Source organism: Fulmarus glacialis, unplaced genomic scaffold, assembly GCF_000690835.1.
Source record: "Fulmarus glacialis isolate BGI_N327 unplaced genomic scaffold, ASM69083v1 Scaffold51068, whole genome shotgun sequence".
Lineage (NCBI taxonomy): Eukaryota > Metazoa > Chordata > Aves > Procellariiformes > Procellariidae > Fulmarus > Fulmarus glacialis.
In genome coordinates this window covers 1-13,862 of record NW_009228668.1, presented here as the reverse complement: position 1 = coordinate 13,862, position 13,862 = coordinate 1, and the positions used below count along the sequence as shown (strand labels likewise).

At 43.3% G+C, this 13,862-nt stretch overlaps 3 protein-coding genes across 3 annotated transcripts; 1 reads left to right on the top strand and 2 right to left on the bottom strand.

The window, feature by feature from the left end:
* Positions 1–300: 300 nt before the first annotated feature.
* Positions 301–12,234, top strand: HERC3 (HECT and RLD domain containing E3 ubiquitin protein ligase 3; the record flags this gene model as incomplete). The annotated part of the gene is made up of 15 exons (XM_009583531.1): positions 301–433; positions 1,111–1,187; positions 1,755–1,976; positions 2,741–2,832; positions 3,431–3,561; positions 4,337–4,485; positions 4,800–4,873; positions 5,187–5,281; positions 6,515–6,574; positions 7,287–7,389; positions 7,549–7,732; positions 8,061–8,239; positions 9,392–9,490; positions 10,703–10,807; positions 12,229–12,234. Coding segments are annotated over 15 exons (1,709 nt in total), but the record flags the coding sequence as incomplete, so codon positions are not given.
* Positions 12,235–13,323: 1,089 nt separating this feature from the next.
* Positions 13,324–13,554, bottom strand: PIGY (phosphatidylinositol glycan anchor biosynthesis, class Y). The gene has a single exon (XM_009583529.1). The coding sequence runs from the start codon at positions 13,552–13,554 to the stop codon at positions 13,324–13,326; it is 231 nt and encodes a 76-aa protein (XP_009581824.1).
* Positions 13,555–13,586: 32 nt separating this feature from the next.
* PYURF (PIGY upstream reading frame) lies at positions 13,587–13,818 on the bottom strand (the record flags this gene model as incomplete). Its single annotated transcript, XM_009583530.1, has 1 exon — positions 13,587–13,818. A coding segment is annotated over one exon (232 nt), but the record flags the coding sequence as incomplete, so codon positions are not given.
* Between the last annotated feature and the right edge of the window lie 44 nt (positions 13,819–13,862).

Sequence of the window (13,862 nt, the reverse complement as noted above, 5' to 3'; positions counted from 1 at the left end):
GCTTCTGCTGAAGTTTTGCTGATCGTCTTGGGAGCTGGTGGCACAGCAGCCTGAGATGGAGAAATGTCTTTCAGTGATAGCCAGGAGAGTTGTCTGGCATAAAACCAGGCAGTGGGTAGGACACTGAAACCCCAACTGGCCTGAAAAAATAAGTCATACACACTTGTCTCACTTCTTCCTAAGGAGCAGAAGCTCTTGGTGAAAGCAGTAGCACACAGAGATCTTGGGGAGGGGGCTGAGATAGTTAAGATGCCCGCTGCCTTAGCGTGACCGTCGTGCCTGTCCATATTTGTTCTGCAGAACTCACTCAGTCGCAGAGGAATGAGAAGGTGCAATGTTCAAACCATGATGCGACACATATGCTTGTTCTCTCCCCTGATGGGAAGCTCTCTGAACAGTGGGCTACAGCTTCAGCTGACCGCTCTAAGACAAGGTAAGAAGCTTTCATGGGGTGGAGGTGTGGATGGTAACAGTCAGAGAAGGTGGCCCACTTTTCCTAAAGTAATATCGAAGAGACTGAGGTATGTTCCTATTGTAGAGAGGGAAATGGAACACTTTCATTGCTAGTACCCAAAACTTTATCTTCCTTTGTTACCCAGCAAGAAGTGCACTGATTTTGAGGATAATGTCAAGATCTGAGCTGCTTGAGATGCACATGAGACAGCTTTCTCTCAAACTTAGTAAGATTCGGTAGCGTATACCAGAGTAATGCACATGACTTGCAAACCACACGTGGCTTGGGAAAGCTGCGGGTGAAAGACCCACGCACATCTGAACGTTGCCACCTTCTAATTAAGCTGTGAGGGTAACCATCATCTAAAAATGGCACAGCAGTTTGCTGTGGGATTTTCTGTTAACTTGCCCAGGGCTGACCCTGATTTTCTTCCAGCTTCCCATGGTGCAAACCACAGTCAAATCAGTTAGGGCAGCTGCAGTAGGTTAGCATTAAGAGCACGGTGAATCAACTTACAGGTGACCTATATTTTTTTCCATGTAATTCCCACTAAATATGCTAGGACTCGGTGAGCAGAGGATCTTCTTCCTTTACTTTGTCTCCTGGCACAGCATGTATCTATTTTGATTTGTGTTTTTTTCCCTTTATTTTTGTAGGCTGGTGAAAGAACTAGGAAACCAAAATATTGTTCAAATAGCATGTGGGGACCAGCACGCCATGGCACTGTCCAGAGGTAGCCTCTTTCAAACACACTTCTCCTCCAAATGGGAGTCACATTACGTCAGGCTTGCTCTCGGAAGGGAGTGTTTGAACTCCTTCCAGTAGTTGGTGACACCATTAGAGAGTAATGAGCGATGGGTGGGGGACACAAAGTGCGCTGGCTATCAGTGCTGCCCTTTCCTCCCAGCACCCAGGGACCTGCAGCTCAGTCTCTCTCCAGTTTCTGAGCACTACCCCTCCGCAAAGGTGTGTTGTGGAGAGCAGATGTGGCTGCCCCACTCTGCAGTCACCAGACCTGATCATTCTTAAGTTGGAGCACCTCTCCGGTTGGGAACTTCTTGCAAATATGGTTTAGAGGTGGAAACACCCTGCCTTTATTCTTGCTGTGCTGAGTCACGCAGGCAGCACGGGACTGCCCCAAAGGGGTCAGAAACAAACAGGGAGATTTCGTTGCTGCTGATGGTCTCACCTTGCAGCTAGATCCCTAAAAACAGCACTGATTTTTGCTCCCACTCCCAAAGTGCAAAGACTCAAGGGAAGCAGTGAGGCTGAGCTGTTTTCTTTTGTCCTGTGTGTGAAGGAGGTGAGCTCTTCACCTGGGGCCAGAACGCCCGCGGACAGCTTGGAGTGGGGAGCCAAACCACACTCATCCCCCAACCGCAGCTGGTGGAAAGACTAAAGGGCCTCTCACTCGCTCACATTGCTGCTGGAGGAGCTCACAGCACCGCCGTGTCACTCTCTGGAGCTGTGTACTCCTGGGGAAAGAACGATTTTGGACAGCTGGGACTTGGAGACACAGAAGGTAAGGACGGACAGCAGTAGGAAGGTGTTTTCCTGGTCAGTGAGCTTACTGCAGATGCAGGAGTGGCTCTTCAGGACTGTCAAGCCCCTTTGGAGCAGCAGTGGACAGTGAAGTCTGTTGAAGAAAGTGTATCTGGATAAGTTCTTTGTTTCCTGACCAGGAAAGGCATGCAGGGATAAGGGGTTTAGGGGTTGTATTTTTACAGACAACTTCCAATCATTTTAGGTGGCCAACTGGATAGCGTGGGCTCTTAAAACCATATGTCTCAGAGGTCTCTTTTCACTCCTATCCTCTCTCCAGGCAGTCTTCCATGAAGGAAATTCATTTTATACCTCTTTGCTTTCTTTAATTCTCTGTAAACACAAGGTGAGAGAAGAATTAAAATCACCCATTGTCTTCAAACCTAGAAGGCTAGAGCAGAGTTGCCCTAGCCAGACAGAACCTGAAGTCAGCAGGATCTGAATGAGTCCACACCCTTGAAAGTCAGATATTTTGAAGCCAAGTACCTTTTGGCAAGCAGATGTGAAAGCACTGCGTTTTGTTTCAGATCGAATGTGAATGAAAAGAAAATACTATGAAAAAGGCAGAACATTATGAGAAAGAGTATGTTATAGTGGAGGGTAGAAAACTCAAAACCAAGTTGTAAATACATGAATTGCTGTAAGAGAGGACTGAAAAGCGCTAACCTCCCCTATTTTCTAAATCTTTCTTTGTGTGAGACCCCCCAGTACTCTCTCACTTTAGCAGTGTGATCTTCTTTCCAGACAGGGACCGCCCATCATACGTTGGAGCGTTAGAGCACTGGAAGACTGTATTTATCTCATGTGGGGCAGACCATACTGCAGTTCTCTCCAAGGTGAGTCTGAAACGGAAAGTCAGCATCTGAGACCTCACCCTGCGAGAAAAGATACGCTGCTAAAAGATATGCACGGAGAAATTGGGGTGGCAACACCTGCTTCCATCTGAGTCTGAAGACGATCCCCAAGGGATGATGCTAACTAAGCTATGGGGAAAACTGGCCTTTTCTCAGATTCCCATAACCTGCATGCAAACTTTTGCAGGGAGATGGTGAATTGGAATCCTGGGGCAAAGAAGTGCAGTTCAACTCTCAGTACTTTTTGAAAATATTTTCTTTTTTATACCATATTGGGAACTTCAGAAAATGTGAACAATAGCTAATGCACTAGGGTTTACTCATACAAGTAGAATTCTTAAGCAACGGGGAGTTATTCTCAGGAGTTAAATTGCTTTCTTCAGGAGTTAAATGATTTGGACATTAGACAGTGTAAGATTAGGCTTGGTGCGAAGTGAATTCTACCTGTGTTTGAATGAGGGATGTTTTGAATCAAGTCCCATGTAACATATTGTGTCTTGCTGGCTCTCACTCTCGGTGGTGACCATTTGAATGCCATTAATAATACAGTGATCCTGTTGTTTGTTTCTTCATCTTCAAGGAGGGGTTGGTGTGCACCTTTGGAGCAGGAGGGGCTGGCCAGCTTGGTCACAACTCCACCCGGAACGAACTCGTGCCTCGTGTGGTGGCCGAGCTGTGGGGAGCAAGAGTTTCACAGGTTGCCTGCGGCAGGTGGGAAAGTACCAATAACGTGCCTTCTAAGGTCAAGGTCTTAGGGGAATCACTGAAGAACAGTAGGGAGGGGAGTCACCAAGATGTTAAAATCCTTGTATCCCAGTAGGTCAGCACTGTCAGAATATCATTCACTCTTCAAGTGTAAGCCACCCTCCTGCCACAGCCCCAGGGAAAGCAGAACCCTCAGCCCATGCCAAGCAGAGGGAAAGGGCTGCAAAAACCACCAGAAACCCTTGGTTTTTTACTCTTTTAAGAAACGAAGGGTGTACTGGGTTCTAAAGGCCAAAAGACTGTCAAAAGCCTGCCTTGGGAAAGTCACCGAATTCCCGTTCACTTTGACAAACTGGTGGGTCCTTAGAAAGAACCGAAGAGTGGTGATAATTATCCAATTTCATTCCGCCTTTCTGGAAAAAAGTCTCCTGTCAACTTTCCTGGGCTTTGTATCAGGCTCAGCAGCATAGAAGTGGCGTTTTTAAAAACAGAAGGGCGTGAGGCTAGCAAGGCATAACACTTCACTCTTGTACATGGAACCAGGGTAAATCAACAAGCATTAGAGGATAGTATAGGAAATTTGAGTCCATGTGTTTCTTTATTGCTGAATGTTTATGGAAGGAAGGGTCCTAAGACTTTGGTTAAAGGGATTCTATAGCTGGACTGTCAGGACTTTTAAAGACAACCCTCAGCTCACCACTCTGAAAACGTATCTGTAAATTTTGTTCTGACTAGCCCAGTGGTATTAGATCATTATGACCATTTTTCTTTTTCTGAATAGACTGCACACCCTGGTCTATGTCCCCTCCTTGGACAAAGTCTATTCATTTGGTGCTGCTGAAGAAGGACAGCTGGAAGATGAGAGAAAGCCTAATCAGTTGATACCACTTCCCATCAATTCACCAGTGAATGCTGGAAAATCCTGTCAGGGTAATGACCATTGCAGATGTGTACAATCTGTATTCGTTTCTTCCAGGGAGATGTTTGCTTTCTTGATTTCATGTTTACACTGAGAGGCTAACATCGTCTCATGCTTGCTTGGTCATCCCTACAGATTCTACAGTGGATAATTCCATTTGCTGCTTTATTTATCATCATGGGTAATGGCCACATAGAATCAACTTTCAGACAGACAGCTACTATCTGAGGGGTTTTTTTACTGTTCCACATCTGTGCACTGACTCTCTGAAGATAATGACTGTCTCTTCAAATGTTCCTTTGAAAATCTTTTTATTCTTTCACAGAAAGCAACGCATCACAAAAGGCGACTGAAATTATTGCAGGAGGAAACCAACGTATTGTCCTTTGCAAGAACAAGGTATGTGCATGTTTGATCATGGCTTCTAATTTTACCATTGTTCATATCACTGCTGGAAACGTTTGGGTTTTCCATCCTGCTTTTAGCACTCCAAGTTCATGTATGTCTCTTGCAGTTCTTTCCATGCTTACCCAGAAACTAACCTGTATTGCAATTATGTATCTGTTCTGTGGTTAATGCATCTGAATCATGCTGGAAGACCATTAATTTGTTCATACTTAAGCTGAAATCTTCTTGTAATGATTGGCTTGAAAAAAAGAATCCCATCTGGTAGACCTGTAATCTTGTCAGTATTTCCATGCATTTCACATAGAATTCCTATTTGAATGGAATTGCCACTCTGAAGGATAAAGAAGTGGATGCATGGATTTCTAATTCCAGTTTGCAACATTGGGAGATTATAAAAAAGTAAGTCAGAAACCTGCTGTTTGTTTTTTTTTTTTCCCTGATACATGATTTTCTCTAAAAATTATTATTCTTTGGAGACTACTGTAGGAACTGATGTTCAAGAATTTACCGAGACAGAATCTTGTACCAGTGCTTCTTACCTAGTTTTTGCACAGAAAAAAAAGATATTGTTAAGCAATAGCCCTTCGATAACCCTTTTGCAGGAACAGAGCAGACGTACGGCCTGGCTTCGGAAGCCTGTCCTCCTCTTCTTGCACAGCATGGTTGTTAAGTTGATGAAGAGCTGACAAGTTAAATCCGTGAAAGATTCGGTCTGCAGACCAAGGCCTCGTGCAAAAATCGTAATCTAGAGTACCCAAACTGGAATGTTTTGTGTGTGTCAGCATTTAAAAATTAGTGATCCCTTCTTTAGTTATCCATTTTCAAAAGCAATAAGTATATATACTACTGTAGGAAGCCTTACACTTATGGCTGAGAATTATGATTATGTAGTCTTTTTTCAGATCTTACGTGGGAGGTTATTTTCTTTAGGGAAGTCTGACTCCAGCTGCTGATTTTGAGCATTTAAAAATCTTGGCTAATTTGGATCTAAATGTTTCCCTGACTACTTTTATAGAGTTTGGATCATATGGAAAGTGGTTGTTGAGAGGGTGAGAGAGAGAGGGTTCTTTCCAGATCTTAATAGGAAGGTCCTGACAGCAAATTGCTTGGTAAAATAGCTGCTTTAATAAGAATAGAGCCAGGAATAGAGGTAGTGAGTAAGTCTAACATCCCTTCAGACACTGGGAACCCAGCTTTTGTGCAACAGCAAATGGATACCCTGATGGATTTTCCCTCAGTGTGCTACAAAGATCCTCTCCGTGGAGGGGTTCCTCCTCCCTCCCATGCCGCGGTGCCTTTTATTTTACATAACAAACAAAATCAGATAACGTCCCAACCTGTCAGGAGAAGATATATCCATCCTAACGCCCACCAGCATGCGACACAGGCTGGCATGGGGCGCTTGAGCAGATTCCCTTACAAGGCCCAGGAGAGCAGAGGTGGCTTGCCGAAGATCACTAGCTCCTCAAATACAAGGTCTTCTGCAACACTGTCAATGAAGTGGTGCTAAGAAAAGTTTTATGTGGTCAGGTGCAGACGCTTGTACACACGTTTTTTGTTCTTTCAGAATTAAAAACCTGAAGTTACTACTCATGTTGAAAGGATTGACTTTGGTTTGTTTTTTACTATCAGGAATATTGGACTGATCTTTTCATCTGAGGCTTGCATCAATGGAAGCTTCCTGGAGAAAAGGTAGTGTACGCTGACTTAGACGTAACAGAATATATTGGCTGCACGTAAACTGACCAGAAAGTGTTATTTTGGCCACATATGTAGAAAATGTTAGTCATATCTGAATTTGCAAGAAGATAGTCTGTATTTTTCAAAGCCCATGCTAAAATTAAGTTTTTGATCCTCCCAGTCCTATTGAAATTTGCTATAGAAGCTCACATTCTAGCAGATTATCCCATAACGACATTTGACCGATAATGATAAGAGTTGAGTCACCATCCCTGGAGGTATTTAAAAGACATGTAGACGTGGTGCTCAGGGACATGGTTTAGTGGTGGACTTGTCAGTGTAAGGTTTACGGTTGGACTCGATGATCTTAAAGGTCTTTTCCAACCTAAATGATTCTATGATTCTACGATAAGCCCTTTAGGCAATATTACAGTTTCCAAAGGATCCATAATAGCTCCTCCCAGCACTGAAGTGCAAATTGTTTTAGGGTGAAATACAGGAAGCCTACTATTAGCAGTGTACAGCTACACAAGACAGGAAGGACAGAATATTAATCATGTCACACCACAGTGAGAATATCTTCTTAGAACAGATGAAATTATACCCACTGGAGCTGGGGCTGAACTTTCCAAGTATTTTCTGATGTTAGGATGCCTCACTATTCCGGCAGTAACAAAAAACAGCTGCTCACATCATTTGGTGTTCTTTTTTTCCTTTGTGATAGAGACAAACATTTCAAAACTTCCAAAGAATTCTCGGGTGTAGACATGTCGGAAGTGCAACATTTTTATGAGAAGATCAGCAAGAAGCCAAAAGTCTTCCAGGAGGTAAGGGTCTGATGTAAGGATTCTCACTACACAGATATTGAGGACCTCTGGATTTGTGCATGAAACTTGGGAATTCTGTGCCAACCTAACTCATAGATGATTTTGGCAAAACATAATTGCATTTTTAACCCTTGTCTCTTTTTTTTTTCCCCTCTGAAGGTGCAAAAGGAGATTGAGAAATTACTGCCATCATTGTCTTCCTCTCCCATCTCACCTGAAAATTTCAGAGTCTACTTGATCTTGCCTTTCCTTCTGCAGGGGAGAGATGACAGCTCTTTCCGTTCTCTCAGGCTGTTAGCACAAGCCATCACAAAGCTCCAGCCAAAGGATCTGCAAACTCTTGGTAAGGTTTTATGGTGATAGAACTGAATGATTTAAATGCTTGGTCATTTTTGGGTGTGGAGCAAGAGTAGTATCACCGATGTAATTTGTTCCAGAGTTCAGCCTGGAATAAATGCTTTCGGTAGAAGTAGAAACATGGGGACTACACAGCAAGACACAAGAAAAAAAATAATTCTCAGTCTGAGGTTTACTAACTTTTGTAATGCAAAATTAGGCATTTTTTTTGGTTTAGTTCATTTGATAAAAAGAGAAAATGCAGCTTCATCCAGAAATTGCAGTTATTTGCATGTTACTTGTTATGGATACTTCACTAGCTGTTTTCTTTACAGAATGCCTATGGTCAAATCTAGAAACATCCTTTTTCAAGGAGCTGGTCATTCTGTATCAGAAGGTTTCCCAGAAAAACCTCTCTCAATTTATCACGGAAGTCAGCAGTTTGCAAAGAAACCCCTACAACCTGCACCCACATGAAACAGAGACTCTGCAAATACTGCAGATTCTTTACCAGGTGAGAAAGTGTTTGGATTCTGATTAGATAGGAGGTATCAGTATGAGTTAGAGCATTTTAACCCTCTTTACTTGTTGAATTCTCTGGGTTTCCTTCTTACAAGGGAACATGGGGCCTCATCATTTGACATTACTTCAGGAATCTCTGGCTCTACACCAGCGTAGCTTTGAAAGAATCCTGCTCTTGACTTGTGCCTGGCTGACCCTCTATAGAAATGAAGAGCTGAAGCATGTTAGAGCCCTAGCAGGGGGAGGGATGCTTTCAGTGGTGTGAGGAGTGCATGCATTGATGCGTACAGAGCTATGGATGTGCTGTCCATTACGTAGCATGCCCATTCCCCTTTCTGCTGGTAAGATCCCTCACCCCAGTAACTGCTCACAGCATTTAAAAGACAACCCATCTGTTTGGCACATCGTGGCTGCTACAGTAACAGTGCATGATGCTTTAAGAGCCTGTTACCTGAGAAATTTTCTGGGACAATAGAATTAGAGCATCTTTAGCTGCATAGGGGAAGAAAGGGGGCAATAACTGTATTCTTCTTGACAACCATCCTTTCTCCTGCTGAGATGTTCAAAGCTTAGGAAAGTCAAGAGCTCAAGCACACGCTTAGTATGAATCAGAGAGAGTTGTTAAATTTTGTTCAGAATTGAATATCCTTTTGGCTGAGAATGCAGATTTGGGCCTCAAAGTTTAGACTCTTGAATCTATATTTATCCAGATAAATAAACTCAAAAGTGCAGCAGGCCTACTCCTCCATAAGTGGTTACATCATTTGGAGCTTTACATGTTCACTGTCCCCCCCCCAAATCCTATCTTTGCCAGGCAACAAGTATGAATGTGAATAGGGAACTTCAGATTGTCTTGCAACATGGAAGACACTCAAAGTGAAACATACCTTTCCTGATGAGGTCCTGCTAAGGGGTCTTCGCTGTAAATGAAATTGCTTTCCTGCTAGTTTATACTTGGCTTTCTGAGACTTCTCACTGTTGAGTGCTCTGCTACTTGTAGCACTTCTATCCTTCCACTTCTGTGCAGGGTCTCAGAGCTCTTTCTGCAGAGAGCCCTGTTACTCCTTAGTCCTGTCCTGCCACACAGACACATCGCTCACCAGGTCTGCTGACACCCCTTTTCATATTGCATGTATCAATGCAGGTGAACTCCAGAACTGGTTTCAGAGTACAAGAAAACAACTTCTATGTGCCTGAAGTGAAAGTGATTATCAAATCGTGTCAGTTCTTTAATGCAGATGTAGTAAGTATAAAATCTTACCAGCAGTACAAAACACCTTTTTTTTTCTCTTTTCTTTAAATGAGTCGAAATATATGAAAGCCAACTCTAGACTCTAGCCCAGTACATCTCAAAGACCATGCATTTTCCCTAGTCCTCTAGCTGTTCTAAATTATGCAAGCCATTTACCATCCCAGTATTTTAGCAGTTACAATAGTGCCTTTCCTGAGATGACCCCTGGTTCTGAGAATCGAAGCTGTCCTTCAGCATCTTAAGCAGCTCTATTTGCTTTGAACTGGTGATCAGTGTGAAATAGCACCACGAGGGATGGTTGCTATACTTCTTGTTACTCTGGATTTCATTATGTTTAATTAACAGAAATATTGTGAGGTCTCTTTGAACTTTTATATAGAAACCCTATTGAGCATTTCAATTTATTTACATCTAAAAACAAAACCGTGGTAATAAAAAATAATCTGTGAAATGGTTAATTTCTTGACGACATGAAGGAGTGAAAATTAGCTACCAAATGCAACTGGCATCACAGGAAGCAGCATGTAATGGAAACATGGATAATAGGGGCTCCCTTAGGCAAAAAATGCAGTTTTCTGGCACCTTGACTGGAATCCACAGGGCAACTGCCTAATTCTTCCATAAGCTTTAATTTGCTTATGTACCAATTTTTTACCAATTAACCAGAGCGGAGAAGGAGTTTGAGAAACAGTAGAGAATCAAAAGCCAAATAGGACATTACCTGAAGTTGCTGCCTTATCACACTGGAGATGTAACACTTTGAATTAGATTATTTTGTATACCACTATCTACTTTTGGTATTACAGATAATAAAACCAACAGTTGTTAACAACAATATACCATAACACGGGTATCCAGGACATTTTTACTATGTGTTTTGGTTTAGCTGAATTATGGAAGGTGCTATTAAAATCACTATGTCTCTGTTTTATTCTTGGGGCACTGTAACACAAGTGTCTGCCTACACAAGACAGTTCAGGTGCCTCTCTGTCAGGGTTTCCCACTCACAGAAGTGTTTAGAAGCTGGTTTTAGAAAGTGTGCCTCTGGTGCTGTAGTGTTCAGGTACACAGCAAGGGCGTGTTTCAGAGATGTAGGAGTTTGCCAAGGTACAGACTGCCAGTTCAGTCTGCACATGTACCCCCGAACCCTGATTTTGCAAGAGAAAATCAGCATGTCTTTTTCTTTCTTCCCTGTCATTTCAGATGGCCCTATGGAAGCTGACCAAATATCCATGCATCTTTGACATGCAAGACAAGATTGACATTCATTATACAGAACGCAATGCTCTGTCCAGACCCTTTAGTGGCGTAAGTGTGGCAAATTTTTTTACAATTTAGAAGAGATAAACACACCGCTAACACACTGTTTCTTCAATCTTCAGACACACTTAATACAGATGGGCCAGGAACTCTGGTTTTTTCCGGTCAGAAGACAGTGCCTTCTGCAAGACATATGGAGCCATTTAAATCACGTACCAACCGAACAATTCAGGAAGCTTTTAAAGGTAAGATACCAAATTGTATTACTTGCTAGCTCTGAATATATTGCTGCAGTGTTCTTTGGTTTTCAGTGTTACTGAAGTATTCGTAGAAGGGTTTCAGTATTCACTGAGCATACAACAAAACAACTACTCATCAAATTATTACATGTTCCACGGGGGATGTAGAGTAAATCTGGAGGGCAGTATCTTACATTCTTATTCCAGGTAGCCATCAAGCTTTGTTGGCATAAGTTAAATGCTAGTGGCAGTGCTATTTACTTTGAGTTTGCTTTGGGGTAACGTAATAGGATTGCTCAGGAAACTGGTAATTGGCAAAGTCCATTACTATTACTGCTAGACTGACTTTAAGGACTCTAGGCTAGTTTGCTGTATGTGAAAAACCTGGTGGCCGGGGAGCCAGCATTAGAGGCCAGCAAGCGACATAGCCACAATGGCCATTTCTCTCACGGAGATGCTACCTGAAGGGAAAGGAAGGATAGTGCCAGCAAGAGAGATGAAAAGCTCATTATATTGCTGCTATCTCCATGTGGCTTTAGTCTGTGGTTTCCACACAAACCCAAAGGTTCTGGCAGCTGTATTTTCTTCAGGTATCGCAATGCTAGCCCTGTCCTGCAAAAGCCATTAGATGGCTGATGTGGGAACAGGGCACCTGGCCAGAGCAGAGCTCAGATCAGGGACCATGTGCCGTATCAGTCACTAACACAAAGCCCGTCAGACTCTGGCACCATGCCTGTGCAGCAGGAACTATCAACCTCAGTGCCCTATTACCCAGTTCTGGTTCTTTCCAAGTAAGCCTTCTTGCCAACCAGAGCTGTCAAAGCTTTTCCTTCCTGTAGACTTAGGAGAAGATTCACAATGGCTCCTAGAGCTACCTTTCCTTCCCCCTTCCTCACTGTATCAGCTGAAAGAGGCATTTATTTACGGAGGCAATAAGGCTTGTGCTCTGTACTGTCCTCTAGATCTACAGTCTCTCTCCACTGATTGTACAAGGAGCCTCAACAAACAGCTGCACTTAGCTCGTCAGCCTTCGAATACACCTCTTGTGGGCACCACCTTTCATACTGTGCGTCACTTAGTGATGCATTATTTGCCTAGCAGCAGCCTGATCAATTTGACTGCATTATTAGTATCCCACCAAGAGACACTGAGGTCTGCAGTATTTACAACTTGATGCTGCATTTCTGAATTTTTCAGCAGGTAAAGGCCATTCATGTGTCTGTGTTGCAGATATAAACCACCCAGTAACAAAACATAAAAATACCATAGCATTAACCTGTCCCCTTCATAGCTGTGTCCTGTTAAGACTTTTTGTCAGACAGTACCGAGAACTTTGCACGTGACACCCTCATAGTGGTCTGTCACTCCATTCTCTAGCGTTGCTGTAAATGAAAACAGGGAAGGTTGAAGTATTTAGCAGAACCATCTCCTGTTCCCTCTCTACTGAGGAGGATAATGCTAAGGGGAAAGATACTCTACATACTTAAACAGCATTTGTAGCTGCCAACTTGGCTACCAAATCCTGGGCTCAGTTGGACTTATTTTAATTCTAACACGTCAGGAGATGCCTCTTGAACGAAGATGACCCAGCCTGGCTATCAAACTTGGGCACTCAGACACATTTAACAAATAGTACAGGGACATACATCTCCTAAGCAGACCCTGGAATATGCTGTAGGCCACTCTAACAAAATCCCCAAATGCACATCTTTTCTGCAGCACTGTCATTTCCCCATCTTTTTCTTAAAAAACAAAACCAAAACAAAACAAACCCAAGCAAGCAAGCAGCTACTGGACATACAGACATGGGTATCATCCACGTAAATTTCTTCATTTAACTCAAGTTTTGTTATTAAACATCAGCCTAATTTATTTTACCTTCTTCTGACAGTGAGACAAATACATTTCAATACACACATCAGTTCAAACCAAAACCAAAGCTCGTAATTCAAAGAGAGATTCCTATCGCTGCACGTTGTCAGTGCTTATTATTTAAGATCAGTTATTTCGGTCAGGTTACAGTTCTTCATTGTAAAAATGATCACCTAGAAGATGTTCATTACTGCCACTACAAACGCACAACACTCTTGAAGGGATACACTACAAGGAATTAGTGCTTCTTGTTATTCCTCCTCTTTATCTGCCTTAGCAGTAATTAAGTAATAGGCTGCTGCAGAGGACTTCATACTGTTCCAGATACCAGTAGAAAAATGACGACAGTCACTAGTGCCAGAAGGGAACTCTCTCAAATCAACTGCACTACCTGATGAGATTAAATAAACTGTGTTGCTTTAGAGAAGCCCAGGGGTTAGCAAATACATTGCACTAGTTGTGCCTAAAAAGCTTAATCCCCATCCAGGTCCATAGGTGGAAGAATACATAAACTGGTATTGTAACGGGAAGGAGGAGACTGTAGAAACATAAGCTGTTTGTGCTGGTGCAGCCCTGTGGGAAGGTTTCATCTACGCTGGCTGAGTAAAACAAGCCTGCTAGGGACAGGAGGGGAACAAGTACAGTCAGTGTGGGCAGGGAGGGGAGCATGCCTCCTCTGGCCATCGGCCCGGTTTACCGCTGTGGCTGGTGGGTCCTCAGGGCTGCTCCGAGCCCTCAGCTGGGGGCTTCTTCTGAGTCGTCCTGGCAGCCTCTGGGATCATATATGGGATGCCATCAATGATGGGGTATGCGATGCCCAGCTCCTCGTTAATGAGCTCGTGGGTAGCTTCTTCGTACCTGGCCAGGCAAGTCAGGGGTAAAACCAAAACAAAACAAAAGAAGGAGTGAATAACCTGGGTTTGCCCTTCGGCAGCCCTTCTCGCTCGACTGGGGCAGCAGCAGGCCAAGGCCGGGCTGCGAAAGCTGCTCCC

Bases quoted from the DNA above. Each gene is read 5' to 3' on its own strand.
- PIGY (XM_009583529.1), bottom strand. From the start codon at position 13,554: ATGGCCAGAGGAGGCATGCTCCCCTCCCTGCCCACACTGACTGTACTT.